At 39.3% G+C, this 14872-nt stretch overlaps 1 protein-coding gene across 1 annotated transcript; it reads right to left on the bottom strand.

Moving 5' to 3' along the window:
- Positions 1 to 10897: 10897 nt before the first annotated feature.
- Positions 10898 to 14218, bottom strand: LOC113356799 (peptidyl-prolyl cis-trans isomerase CYP40-like). The gene is made up of 9 exons (XM_026600023.1): positions 13881 to 14218; positions 13253 to 13753; positions 13062 to 13149; positions 12892 to 12944; positions 12285 to 12389; positions 11755 to 11830; positions 11512 to 11549; positions 11344 to 11416; positions 10898 to 11060 (listed from the first exon to the last, which is right to left on the bottom strand). The coding sequence occupies exons 1-8, from the start codon at positions 14049 to 14051 to the stop codon at positions 11363 to 11365; spliced, it is 1086 nt and encodes a 361-aa protein (XP_026455808.1). The 5' UTR covers positions 14052 to 14218; the 3' UTR covers positions 10898 to 11060; positions 11344 to 11362.
- Positions 14219 to 14872: the final 654 nt, after the last annotated feature.

Below are 14872 nucleotides of genomic sequence, written 5' to 3'. Positions count from 1 at the left end.
TGGACCTATCAGCAACGTCCTTTTCCTCTAAAATGCGCTGACAATCAGCATGCAAATCCACGTTCTGACGCCTTAAACGTTCACACTGGCCCTCCAAATTATCAACCAACAGAGCCCTATCGGCGGTAACACCTTGAGCACAGGAAAGACTCCCCCGCATATTATCTATCTCCTCGGGCACATATTCGAAGGTCTCATAGCGGTATAGCCTGTCTCGGAGCTCCTCAAGCTCGGTTTCTTGACGATCAATTTTGTCATCCTTGTTAACGATTCTTTGGCGGAGATTCTCAACATGGCTCATCTCAATATCCATTTTTCTCTTTAACAAACGATATTCAGAAGCTGCATCGACATCTATACTAGACATCTCGGCTAACAAGATAATACTAAGTTCAGGATATTGGCACTACGAAATCAATCATAGCTACTTAAGTTCTAAACAAATACCTTGGGTCTCGGCCAATCGTTTCTCTAACTCTCGGGCTCGGTCCTGCTCTTGCTTTAATTGGAGACAAAGACTGTCCTTCTATGCTAGTTCCTTTCGCCGAAGATCAGCCTCCAACAAGTCCTTATTGGCAACCTGAAAACACTATGAACGTCAGCAACCACTCCACGTTACAAATGTATGAATAGAGAAACACAACTCACCATTTGATCAAAAGTGCCCTTCAGACCGACAGAGTACAAAGATATAACACTGATCATCTGATCATCACACAATGAGGCAAAGTCGGGAGAAGAGAGATCCCCGAGAGAATTACACATCGAACCGAGATAGTAAATAAGGTAGCCCCACCCGAGATCGGGGCAGGAATAACAGGAGAGATCTTTTCCAACAACACACCCTCAGGGGTAACATTTTCTTCACCAGCACCAGACTCATCCTCTTTCTCTCCCACACCACCAGTATTATCCTCCTCTTCAAAAAGATCGTCATCATCCTCACCATCAGAAACAAGGAGAACAACACCATCGGCAAGAGTGACACTTCTACTAACAGATTGCTGGGGCATAACTTCCCCTGGGGCAGATTCATCGACCTTCGATTTTTTCCCCTCTACTAGGCTTACCACCTACAATGGTAGAAGAAACATCAGAAGATTTCTGAGACAACTTCCTCAGAAAATGAGACAAGGGAAGCCGCTCGTCGGGGTCCTCACCCTCAATCGCCGGAGCATTCTCCACATCTCTCTCATCAGCTTTCTATTTCTGCACATGAGTCTTCGTTAGATCCATTCAAGGCAAAAAATAGGGGCAAGTACATGTACTGTGGGAAGAACAATATATTTGTTACCTTCCCTGCCTCTCTCTCGACTCTTGTGCTAGGACCCCTATCCCTCTTCTTAGAAACCGAAGCTTTAAACTAACTACTTTGAGACTGAGACTGCAAAACAACAATGAATTAAAACATGGCCCATCTGGATACCCGGGCCGACAAAGTTAAAATAGACGAAGCGACTTACTCGATCAACATTGACTACCAGAACGGGTAGGACTCGGCCGGAGGAGGAAATTGTCCATTAAGAAGAGGACTGTAGATAGCAAGCGGAACTCGGTCCCAAGCCACATTACTGGTATGTCGGGCTTGCTTGTTAGTCGTCTTCCCCTCAGGGTCCTCATCCAGGAGAAGCTTCTTGAAACCATCAGGGATAGTCTTATTATGGTGAGGACTAGCAGCAAAACCTGCGAGGTCACCATTAGTGGAAGTCCACTCTGATAATTGACAGCAAAACTGGCGGGGGTATAGTCGCCTGCTTCGGACGGATCATAGGTTGACCAGGACGTAGGAGTGCAACTGCCCCGACTTCGTCTCTCCCACTCGTTTATGAGACGAAAAGTATTACCATTCCACTGATCTAAGGCATGATGAGGACGAAGCTTTGAAAGAGCCTCATACATGAATGGACGGCTAGGGTTGTACAGAGGGAAGTGTAGCCCGAGCTCCAATTGACCTTTGGTGACGACGGTTGCCTCGGCCGAGTGAGGGAAATTCACAACATCACTTCTCTTCAGAACGCCCCTTTGGCCCGACAAGAGTCTGATGTCGTAACCATGAAGATCAAAATCACTCTTCAACTGATTATTGAACTGTTCATCAGTCAAGTCTTTGGCAACTTTCTTGTCATTCCTACATAGAAATGAAGGAGAACCACCAGAGAGGATAGAGTTAAGGGAATGATGATCATGGTGTGAAGGGATGTCAACAATAAAAAAAGAATCAATAGGAACACCATCATCCTCAGAAAAGGTATAACTAACACACCTCTTCTCTGTCATGGAGGGAGTCGAAGAAGCCATGGAAGAACTGTTGTGAAGAAACTTCAAACCGAAGAAGATAACAAGCATCAAGAATCGCAACAGCATCAAGGGGGAAAGCAATGGAAGGATCAAAGGATGATTGAAACTTTCAGAGAATCAGAAGATAAAGGAATATCAGAGCAGAAATTGGAAGAAAAAACTAAGGAGAGAGAGTGTAAATTTTCGGAGAAAGTAAAAGTGAAAAGCCAAGGGTTTAAGGCTTGAATTTATAGTCCCAACAATTGTAACCGGCGAAGAGGGTAAGCGGGTCATAAAGACGAGTGTAGTGGGGAACAACATGGCGTGAAACACGGCATGGCAGCGGACGTGGAAGGCGAAGCAGTTTCTTCCCCTCGTGTCGATCACACGAGTGAAAGAAGGGGCATAAATGTAGGTGTAAATAATCCACAGATCCAGGTGGAGCAATCCTAGGTAGTAGGGGCATCGACAGCAGATGAGGCGTGAAGCACCAAATCATTCTACCTGGCGTAGGCGCGAGAAAAGAGACACCAAGGGAACCCGTGCAGACAATACGTGTAAAGGTCGGAGGTGACAAAAGAGACAGCCATCGAGTACAAGAGCAATAAATGCATTGACGAAGTAGTTGAGAAGATATGAAGAATCTGGTCAAAGTAAGACTCGGCTAAGAATATCAAGGGCGACATCGTCCATACTCACTAACTGATCGATATCGGATGAATGGATGCCGGGAGAAGATATCACCAGGCCTAGCCCTACATCTCGGAGAAGACATCGCCTGCTACACGAGAAGGACATCAAGGAAGATACGTCGCGACTAACACTGCAACTTGGATGTATCATCACTTGTAGTTATAAATAGAGAGCCATGTAGAGAGCTAAAGGGCAAGTAATGAGCGAGGGAAGAGAGAACACCAAGAGCTTAAGAGTGAGACTTGAGAGTTTGTAAGAAGAGATGTCCTTTGTAACTTTGAATCAAGTAATACGATCATCCCTTTACCCCTGTGGACGTAGGTAATCATACCGAACCACGTATATCTTGTGTTCTTGTGCTTCTCTTATTTGTTTACTTCATTAGGAGTGTGTATGCTTATCTTGGGATGTAGTTGCAGGGTTTTCCACATCTACATATATGCTGTTGCGGATAAATTGCGGTCACGATAAAAGTCTTACATTAGTCAAAGAGCAGAGTAGATGCATGTATAAAGATCTTTGCCTCATTGGTCAAGACCGTCAACGTAATTGGTACTGGAACTTTGTCACACCTTCTACTAGAAATGATCCTGATGCTGGTATGATATTTTAGGGAACTCAAGGTGGATGCTGGAGGCTTATTAACACCTAAAAGGTATTAATCTATCCCAAGTTGGTTTACGAATTTTGACTGTTAACAACCTCCCCAGTAGAGAGTTTTGGAGTCCGGGCATGTCATTTGAACTGGAGGATTGAAATTTAGTTGAGTATTAAATTAAAATATAAGTATAGATTTATCAGCCTTTTTTGTTTGTAAGCATCATTAACCCCAAACCTCGATTACAATTTGAATTCTGATTATTATTGGCTGAATTCATCATGAATTCTGATATAATTTTGGGGTTTATGAATATGCAGGGGTGTGTACTATCTGGAACACCTGGAGACAATTTTGAAAATGCCAGAAGAGTGCATATGGGAATTGTACGACAACGATATGGGTATTTTAGGGATAATCCCCTGGTGGAAATCAGTCAGCATATGCAGGACGCCTGGCAATGGCTGAAATGTAGCCGATCTGTTTCTACAAAACTTCAACCACTAAATTGTAAGTTGGACACCATGGCTTCTTGGTTAGTCTCATTTTTTCACTTCGGGGCTTTTTCATAACCATTATTTTAATGGATTATCAGCTTATAATCCACTATCCAGATTATAATGGATTCTATATGCGTTTGGTAACCATTATAATAATTGCTTATTTTAATTATAATTGAAAAAATCCATTGTTTCCATAAACAAGAAAAAGTTGTTTTGAAAATTTATTATAATCAATTATTTTTACTAAGGAACTCAAATTGATTTTTTTCTTCTTCTTATTTTCTCTAAACTATCAAGAGAGAGACAAAAAAACAACATAAGAGTAAGATAATATTCTAGATCAATGTTCTTTCCTCTCCTTTTTGAGATCATCATTCTAAGATAATCAATTATCTAAAAAAAATGTTTGGAAAAATTTATTGTTAAAATGATTATATCAAAATCTTTTATCAATTTATGATTATCTATAACCATAAATAGATAATCATAAATTTTACCAAACAAGGCCTTAGTATTAATTGATTCATATTTTTTGGCCAAAGGGAAGAAAAAAAAGGTTACTTTTTTTTTTGATGCCAAAGAAATTTTATTGAACTAAGAAAGCGATTCAATGTCAGATAACAGATAACTCTCTATCACTCTAGGTGGCTCGGTATGCCACTCTTTAGTAATACTATTCTTCCTGCTGAACTTAGCTAGTTTGTCAGCTGGTTTATTACAGACTCTGGACACAAACTTACATACCCATTGTGGGATGTTTCTTAATGTATCAATGACATCTAGCAGGATGTCTTCGTCTTCCCATGAGATAACTGGTGTGGAGCAGTTGATACACTGTCTATTCCTTGCAAATTTATTTGGAATTCGATGTGTGTATATCGTAACTCAACTCCCCATCTTGTCGCATCAAGAAAAGCCAGGCATTTTGTTTGTTCCGATCCCCTTACTCCTGCATAGCATTTGCATTTGGAGTCGCGCCATCTACCTGTAAAATCACGCAAAATAATAGAAATGCCAGTTAGCCCAGTTTTTGCATCGTATGAAGCATCACAGTTTATAAAATAGAATGGATAAGCTAGTGGTTTCCACTTTGGTGTTATTCCCCTAAGTGGCATGTCTGTTCTAATAGGTATTGGGATACTAGCATGAAGTTTTCCTATATAAGTAGCAAAATAAAGGGCCTTATTAGCAGTCACAATAGGATCTGCGGTCTTTTTCTGAAAATGGACATCACATCTCTCATTCCAGATGGTCCAGGCAACGATCATGGCAGTTTTTAGATCAACTGTGTTGTTTGGCTGATGCTGAGGTTTGTCCAACCATCCTTCGAATAAGGCAGCGATGCTTGTATGATTCCCTGTCAGAAAGTTAGATCCACCCGGGATTTGCATCCCAACTGCCCTAGAGAAAGGGCAGTTAAATAGTATATGCATAAGAGATTCATCAACCTGATTGCACAGAGGACACATGCAGTTGATGTAAGAAAAGTTTCTTGAGAGCCTGACTTTGGTTGGGAGTGAGTCTGAGAGACATTTCCACCAAAAACGCTTCACTCTTGGCCAAGTCTTTATCTCCCAAAATCTTTTCCATCTTAGAGTGGTGTTTTGTATTCAATCTGATACTTGTAGATTGCCTAGACTTATCTCATGCAACTTGTTGTACGCCGGTTTCAGTGAGAAAACCCCGTTGTGTGTTAAGCTCCAGATTAGCTTATCTTCAGCCACTGTTGGTATCCGCATTCTCATAATTAGCTCCACAGTGTTGTTGTCGAACAAGTGTTGCAATAATTCACGATTCCAGTCCTTGCTATCTTGAGTAAAATGATCTTTCACCCATATGTACTGTTCACTATCCATTGCATCGTGTTTTGGAACTGGTGGAATGTTCAAGCCAGTGATCCACATATCTAGCCGTATTTTTATTCTTGTACCCTTCCCTAATCTCCACCTGCTATGCTGCTTTATGAAACTGAGTTGTTTTTGAATGCCTCTCCATGCCCATGAACAGTTGCTTATGAGAGATGCATGAAGAGACTGGTACCTAGAAAATATTTGGATTGTAATGCTTTAACCCATTGTTCCTCAGAATGTATGCAGATTCTCCAAGCCGCTTTCACCAGAAGAGCTTCATTAAGAATTTTTAAATCTCTGAAACCTTGACCTCCTAGATGTTTATGCAAGCTTAGGGTTTTCCAGGAGATAATACACATACCTCTTTTTTCTTTAAATCCCCACCAGAAGTTTCTCTGCAGGGTTTCAATTTGGTTGGTAACCTCCACTGGCACTTGCAAACAGTTCATAGTATAGGATGGGATGGTATTAGTGACTGTGTTGATCATCATTATTTTGTTGCATTGTGACATGGCTTCATAGTTCCATCCAGATAGCCTGCTCCGCACTCTATCAACCAGACTTGTGAAGCATTGGACTTTATTTTTTCCAATGATTAGAGGGATACCCAGGTATTTCTCGTTTGCATTCATTATAGGCACCTTTAGTCTTCTTGTTAAAATTCTTCTAAATCTTGGTGGTACATGATGATTGTAGTAGACACTGGATTTGTTAAAATTCACCATCTGTCCTGAGGCAGTGCCAAAATCTTCAATGATCTGTAACAAGTTATTCACATTATGTAAGTCAGCATTAATGAATAATAATCAATCATCAGCGAAGAACAGGTGTGAGATCGATGGAGCATTAGGAGCAATTTTGATTCATGTGATTTGATTATCTTGCTCACCACTGATTAGTTGACGCGAGAACGCCTCCATTGCAATGATGAAAATATAAGGTGACAAGGGGTCACCTTGTCGAATCCCTCTTGTTGGCTTGTATGCATCGCAAGGAACTCCATTAAGCATGATAGAGATTTGAGTTATGCTTATGCACTGCATGACCAGGTTACACCAATCCTTGCAGAATCCCATCTTCAACATGACATCTTCGAGGAAAGACCATTTAAGCCTATCAAAGGATTTTGACATATCCAGCTTTAGAGCTAGATACTTGGATTTTTCCTTTTTATCCTTCATGGTATGAATGATATCCTGCGCAAGGTGAATATTGTTTGTTATCTGCCTCCCTTGCACATATGCTGATTGTAAAGGAGAAATAATTTTCCCCATTAGTTTATTTAGTCTAATAGATAAAATCTTTGAGATGATTTTATATGAGGTATTGCAGAGTGCAATTGGCCTCAAATCACTGGGAAACTGCTTGTTTTTCGTCTTGGGAATTAATGAAATGTTGATGGCGTTTAGGCTCTTGAGTATGTAGCCAGAATTAAAGAACTGTTTGACCATGTCCACAATATCAGCTCTAACAATATCCCAATGATGTTGGAAAAAACCCGGCGGAAAGCCATCAGGTCCTGGGGCTTTCCATGGTTTCATAGCCTTCAAAGCTCTATGGATTTCAGCTTCATCTGGTGGTGTCATCAAACGTAAATTGTCCTCAGCATTGATTACAGTTGGAATACACTGCAGTATGTTATCGTTTATGGCTGGGGAGGAAGTAGTGTGGAGAGAGCTGTAATGGTCTACAAGTAATGATTCCAGGATGTCTCTAGTAGTGCACCAATTGCCATTCCCGTCTTTCAGAGCCACAATATTGTTCCGAGCTCTTCTTTTGTTTGCCTCTGCATGATGATATCTTGTGTTTCTATCCATATCTAGGTAGAATTCGTCTCTTGCTTTCTATCCCCAAAATTCACTCTGAATTTGGTGCCAATGCTCAATTTGATTCTCAACCTGAATAACTTGCTGATGAGAGTTGTTATTCGGTGATTGTTGTTGAAGTACTTCAAGCTCCTGATGAAGAAGATTTATGTTGCTCTGGATATTGCCGAATTTCTCCCTATTCCATTTAGAGACGTATTTTTTTATGATTGCAAGTCTTTTAGTAACTTTGTAAGCGTGTGAGCCATTTATTTCATGATTCCAGGCCGCCACAATTTCATCTTTTAGAGTTTCATCTCTCTCATAACACTGGAAATACTTCCAGTTTCTTCTTTTATCAGCATTTAACGAAGAAGTGTCGAGCAATATAGGGCAGTGATCTGACCCCATTTGTGGCAAGTGAAGTAACTTCGAGTCCGTGAAATTAATGAACCAATCATTGTTGAAAATTGATCTGTCAAGTCTTGATCTCCTTATGCCTGTTCCATGCACATTGCTAGACCATGTGAAAGATTTTCCCGAGTAACCCAAATCTTGTAAACCTGCTTCATGAATCAGGTTGATGAAGGGAGAATCTCTAGAAGAAGAAGCTCTTGCAATCGAGTGATTAGAAGAGGCTGAAGTTGTTGCTAAAGAACCAGTCACATGACGTCTTTCTTCGCTACTGAAAACCAGGTTAAGATCTCCCATAACGACCCATGGCTGTTGTATTTGCTGACTTAAGTCCTTTACGTATTGCCACTGCTTTTCCTTATGATGAGGGTAGGGATATCCATAGATGCAGGTCAATAGCCATTCTATCTTTGATGGATCATCCTGCACTAGACAATTAAACACCCAAGATTCTGCATTTACAAGTTTAAAGTGAAAACCATCCTTCCAAAGAAGGATTAAGCCTCCAGCTAGACCACGAGAAGGCGTGAGCCTATAGTTTGGGAAGTTGTAAGTTCTAATAAACTTTTTCATTTTAATTTCACCTATTTTGGCCTCAGAGATTAATATAATATCGGGATCATATTTGTGTATCATGTTTTTAAGATGGTTAAAAAAAAAAGTTACTTTATTCTACTTAAATGGCATTTGCTTAAATGAGTTCTAGGGTAGATCATTGGTATCATGTTATCATTGTTGGAGTACTTACGCTCTTAAAACTTGGAATCAATTTTTTTACGGGAAATCATATTTTTCCTTAAAATCTGATTACCGCAATTTGTCAAAATTTGAAGCACAAGTGCAGTTCACTTGCACAACCCAAATGATATAGATTAATAAAGAATCAACTCAGCAGCAAGTGAAGCAACTTGCAACAAGCATATCCAGTGCTCTAAGAAAAAGATTTGTCACTCAAAAACTCAACAAAATAGTAGATGCAAATGTTACTTAAATAGGTGCAATATGGTTACTTATTTTTCCTTTGACTCTTGATCATTTCAATTCACAGTTGTGCATTATGGTTACTTAAATAGGTGCAATAGTAAACTGACCTAACAGTCTGGTATTTTGTCCAAACCTATTACGAAGAAACTATTTGAAGGATACAAATCAAAAATCTTAAACATCTACCGGATAAGGCGAGACGAAACCGAGCTACACCAAATTAAAAATCCTAAACATACATTAAGATCAAATTAAAAATCCTAAGCATGTATTGAGACGGGCGAGGCGAAGCCGAGCCACACCAAATCAAAAATCCAAAGCATGCATTAGGTGGGGAATAAATCCTAAGCATGCATCGGAATTGGGTGAGGCGAAGCCGGACCATATCAAATCAAAAATGCATCAGACGGGGTGAGACTAAGCCGGGCCATACCAAATTAAAAATGCACGACGGGGCGAGGCGAAGCCACATAACACCAAACCAAAAATATGGTTAAAAGAAAGAAAAAAAGAAAGATGATGAATGATTTTCAGTTCCGCCCGGTGCGTAGCAAGGGCACAAAATCTAGTTTATATATTATTTATGTATACGATTATATATTTATACAGCAAAGTCAAGTGTTTCGATCCTAAAAATTAGAAAATAATGCTACATGTGTATAAATTTCAAAAGAAAAGGAGAGATCGGTTGTTTATACACGTCGAAGGTCAAGCAATTATCACTATCAAAATGCATTCCTAAAACAACACATGCCCAACCAAGGATATATGTGATGTCATTTCCAATTACAAAACCTTAATAAAGACTTAAATGATTGATCTAAATGTTTGTCTTTCTTCGTTTAGTTAATAATAGTAAAAATAAAGGACGAAGATTAAATGAAAAAAAAAATGTTTCAAACACGAGTCATCGGTGCGTCCAAATAAGACGCGAGCGGAACACACATATTGGTGCATCGGACACGCGTCGTGTCAGCTTCCAACGCGCGTCTTGAGTCCGACGCGAATCGGGCGCGGACACGCTTCATAAATGAAGCGTCTGTGCAACCCAGGTTAAAAGCATTGGAGAAGACGTAAATAGTCGACTCATTTTTTTATTTCAGACGATGCAAACAATACAGGCTTAATTTGCTTTAGATTTTCTTCCACCATTGACACGATATATATTGGATGATAATTTTGAATTGGCCGTTCCAACTACTGTGTGTGCACTAGCCAACGCCATATTATGTTCTAAATTTTGATGCAGGGATCAACACTAATAGTGGTTATGGTTTCTGGTTAGAAATAATGCAGGAAACTGCAGTGCAGCAACAGCAGGACAATCTTTCGCAGGCTCTCCAGAAGAGGCAGAAGCTCTAGCTCTCCTCAGAGCAATGGAGTGTGCTAAAGAGGCAGATCTACAATACTTTTATACCCAGGGAGACCACCACAAGATTGTCAGTTTTTTTGCAATGCCAAACAATTCTCCAGGCGGGAGTCAAGATTCTAGAGACGTGCAATACGTTTTTTGGGCTTTAGTTTCTGATGCAGCGGATCCCCTAGCAAAACAAGGCAATTTTTTTTTTTTTTATAAACTATTTCACTGGTGATTTCCCTTTGTATTTAAGCTAATTTATTGCAGTAGATTAAATCTGCTTCTCCTGTATTCCGTTTGGGACGAGTGATTAAGGTCCCCAGTCCCACTTAGAGGAATAACCTTGTCCAGGGAAACCTCAAATGAGACTGCATATATGCTATTTTCAGAACAAGGCCAAAGAAAACTACTGTATGTGCTCAGTAATGTAGCATAAAATTCAAAACAAAAAATCTCTATAACTTAAATAATGTTTAAACAAAAAACAAAAATTAACTACAGTTCAAGTTGATCATAGAATGTCAAAATTGGATGGTTATGTACTTCAAAATTGGATGTTCCTTCCCCTCATCAGAAAACCTGAAACCAAACCAGCACCAATCAGATGATTGTAGACATGCTTTAACCATTCTATATATATAATAGTAATACCATTAAAATTACAAAAAACTGGGAGAAAAAAATCTTTTGTCAAAAACAAAAAGTATGCTAGAAAGAGGCCATGACTAAAACTAACACATGAAGCAAAATCCATCCAGAAAGTAAGCAAACGAACTCCAAATAGCGAAACGAGAAAACAAGAGGAATTATCAAGCAAACTCCATTACAGCAGAGAACAAATAAACCCAGAAAAAGACAGTACCATCAGTGGCTGTAACATTCTACTGGAACATTTTCGAATAGGCCTTCTTTTCCAAATCACGTCTATCAGCAATCTGCAAGCCAATTTTATCAACAGTTTTAATTTCTGTCTTGTCGTTAAGGAAAATTAAATCACCCAGCACTCAGAATGATTTAAGATTATGCTTACCTTCTTCTTTGCAACAGCAAGCTCCTTTTTTATTCCAGCTGTAAGAAAACATATGATGCACACCAAGGTTAGAAAAAATCATGTCCAGTAAGTTTGTAACCTAGAAATCAGGTATCAAATGCTATGCAGGTCGTTTCACTAGTCAAGGATCAAGATAAAGAGAAAGACAGCTTATGCTTACTATCCAATAAACTTATTTTCCACATACTACATTTTTATGTGAATATATACGTGATAACTCACCATCACTTGGTTCCAACTCTAATGCCTTTTTGAAACTCTCGACAGCAGCATCCACATCCTTTAATGCCATATATGCCTGATAAATCAACCAACAGTTACTCTTTAAGTTACAATTCTATCAAATATCAAATGTAAAGCAGGACTAGGGCGCAAAGTTGCAAAAGCAAACACGTGAGCATTTAATATGACCTTTGACATATTGTTTGACATACCACCCGCAGTTGAGGCGAAGAATGTCAATGATGTTAACTATTAAGTCATCAATGGTCTCTACTATTTAATTCAACAAAATTCACCGGTGAATTCTTCAAGTGTCATACATTTTCCAACTGTAAATATCACTTAACTATTTTTTGTCTTTCTGGTATTAATTGTGCTACATCGTCAAAGAAGAGAATGTAATTTTGGAAACTTTGCCTTCTCTTAGACAATGCATTGGTGTCATGAAGCATTTTCCACTATCATATGTAATGCCATGGCAGCTCACTGTTTCAGCAAAGAAGTTTTGTGTTATTGGGAGAGATACCAACCCGCCCTTGGCGAAACAGAGCTTTGACATTGTCCTCCCCATCGCGCATTGCGAAGTCTGTGTCCAATAAAGCTCCTTTTAAATCTCCAAGTTTCAGTTTACATGCCTAAAAAGAGCACGCACACAATAATGCTCATTAGATTAAAGTAACAATCTTAAATTCAAAGAAAAACACCTACATGAACAACTAGTTGCTTTTTAGAGAAACATCACAAGTCTGCAGTTAATGGAACCTCTCCAAGACTTCTGATCAATGTCAATCTTCAACTACTGCAACTTAGTACATCTTACACCTTAATAGTTAAGGATATAATTGCTACTGCCACTGACACGGCAACATCCAAGTTATCGATCCGCAATTATTTGTTTGCACTAATAAATTTAAAAACTGACAATTTAATTCTCCAAAAACATACTCTCTAAATAAATGTTGACAATGGCACGTACTAATTGCTAATGCCACTGACATGGAAAATCAGGACATGCCGAAGTTATCGACCCGCAACTATTTGGTTGCACTGATTATAAACTGACTCTTCAATTCTCCAAAAAGATACTTTCAAAATAAATGTTGAAAACGGCACATACTAATATTCAGAAATACTTACAGAACTATTTGTGAATATCTGTGACTTCGATTTCCTCAGTGATGAACTTTTTTCTGCAAAATCAAATAAATTATAATCAGACTACATATAGGCATGCCGCATGTTCTACTCTAGTCAAACCTTACAAAACAGCTTAACGTTGATAAACAAGGAGAACTTAAAAAGACTACCTTCATCAATGTCATCTTTCTCCCAGCAAATATCCAAGTACCGCAAGGCCTTGCGATACTTACGAAGAGCCATCTTATAGTCTTGCTTCTGTACACAGCCAAATGCAGAAACTATTAAACAAACACGAAGAACACGCATAATTAAGGCATTGCTAACGATGCATGCGACATTCCTGTCTACCAATTATTACCTTGTAATGCTCGTTTCCAAAACCTTTAACGGCACTAACAGCATCCATCCACCAAGTGATTTCCCCTGACTTCTCTTCGAGGTCAGCTGGCCAATCAGGATAAGTATCACCATCATTGAAAAAGTTTGAAGTCCCATCATCAACTCCCTCAGGAATCTCTCCACAATCAGCAATTAAAATCTCAAGATCAGGAGCATCACCCACAGTTGTAGTAACATGCTCAATAGAACGAACCACACCCATACCCTTAATCACTTTACCAAATACAACATGCTTTCCATCTAGATGAGATGTCCGGGTAGTCGTAATAAAGAACTGTGATCCATTAGTATCTGGACCTGAATTAGCCATTGACAACATTCCTTTCCTCTCATGTTTTAATTCAAAATTCTCATCCTCAAATTTCACGCCATAGATTGATTCTCCCCCTGTCCCATTCCTAGCACTTATATCCCCACCTTGTATCATAAAACCTTTGACTACCCGGTGAAAACAATTACCCTGAAAACAAATACACAATCAAAAGACCGAATCCAGAATCAAATACAGATGCATAATACAAATCAAAACATAGAAGAAGAAAAAGACAACTTTTTTTTTAATAATTAGTACTTAAATCAATCAATACCTTGAAGTGAAGAGGAACCCCGGTATTAGGACCAATACCCTTTTCACCGGTACACAGAACCCTAAAATTTTCAGCAGTTTTAGGAACAACATCACTGTAAACTTCAATAACGATTCTTCCTTCTAATTCACCTCCGATGGTTATATCTAAGAAACATCTTGGATTCACCATGATTGTTTGTTTCTTATTCAACTTCTCAGCTCAGCCTCCTTCTGAACCTGAAAAAAAAAAATCTCTGTGGTACTTTTAGGATGAAGTAGAGAACTGGATATATAAAGCCCTAATTCTTATGGGTTTTTATTTTTAGGTCTTTTATTTTCAGAAATCGCGCTCGAAAATTTGTCTCTTCGAAAAAAGGGAAGTGAAGCGGCAGTGTTCTGTAATATAATATACGCTCGTGGGAGTGGAGACATTGTGCACGCACCGACTTCCAAGTCATGTGGGTAGGTCCGGTAGGACCAGGTTGTTTGAACTGGTTTCCTTCGTTGACCGATGTAAACTAAATTACTGTTGGGATGGAGTTGGCTTTGTAAGAGGGTGTTCATGCACCCTGGCAAGAGCATCCACAGTCATGGTAAAAAAAACTCAAATGGTAAAAAAAAACTCGAGTTTGGGGAAAGAGTTGGAAGCGTGACATGGTATGTGAAAAAGATGAAAGTGAAAAAAAGATAAAAAGGGCAACCAGATTTGGCTTTCGCCAAATATTGCGCGACAAAGATTGTAAGTTCGTCTGGAGTTGCGCAGCTTTAAAGTGTGTCCAAGTTTAAACGCAATTACAATCTCCCCCGAAATTTTAGAAATAATTATAATTAACATCTGACACAAGCGAACATATAAAGTACTAGGTATCACCCCGGCCTACGGCCGGGGCTCAATCACTTTGGCACAATTTTAGTCAGCCTGTAAGTTAGTCGGGGCCTATGGCACGATGTTCAGAGATTTTGTGGTAACTCCTCCTCAACCGAACGCTAAATAAACTTGTATTGTTATCC

Source organism: Papaver somniferum, chromosome 3, assembly GCF_003573695.1.
Source record: "Papaver somniferum cultivar HN1 chromosome 3, ASM357369v1, whole genome shotgun sequence".
NCBI lineage: Eukaryota > Viridiplantae > Streptophyta > Magnoliopsida > Ranunculales > Papaveraceae > Papaver > Papaver somniferum.
The sequence above is the reverse complement of the archived record's forward strand: the minus strand, read 5'-3'. Positions and strand labels throughout refer to the sequence as shown.

Excerpts from the sequence above, each read along its gene's own strand:
- LOC113356799 (XM_026600023.1), bottom strand. The coding sequence starts at position 14,051 with ATGGTGAATCCAAGATGTTTCTTAGATATAACCATCGGAGGTGAATTA. Across the intron at positions 11,831-12,284 it reads CTCTGTTTCGCCAAGGGCGG|GCATATATGGCATTAAAGGA; the intron begins GTTGGTATCTCT and ends TTGATTTATCAG. Across the intron at positions 11,550-11,754 it reads AGAGTTGGAACCAAGTGATG|CTGGAATAAAAAAGGAGCTT; the intron begins GTGAGTTATCAC and ends GTTTTCTTACAG.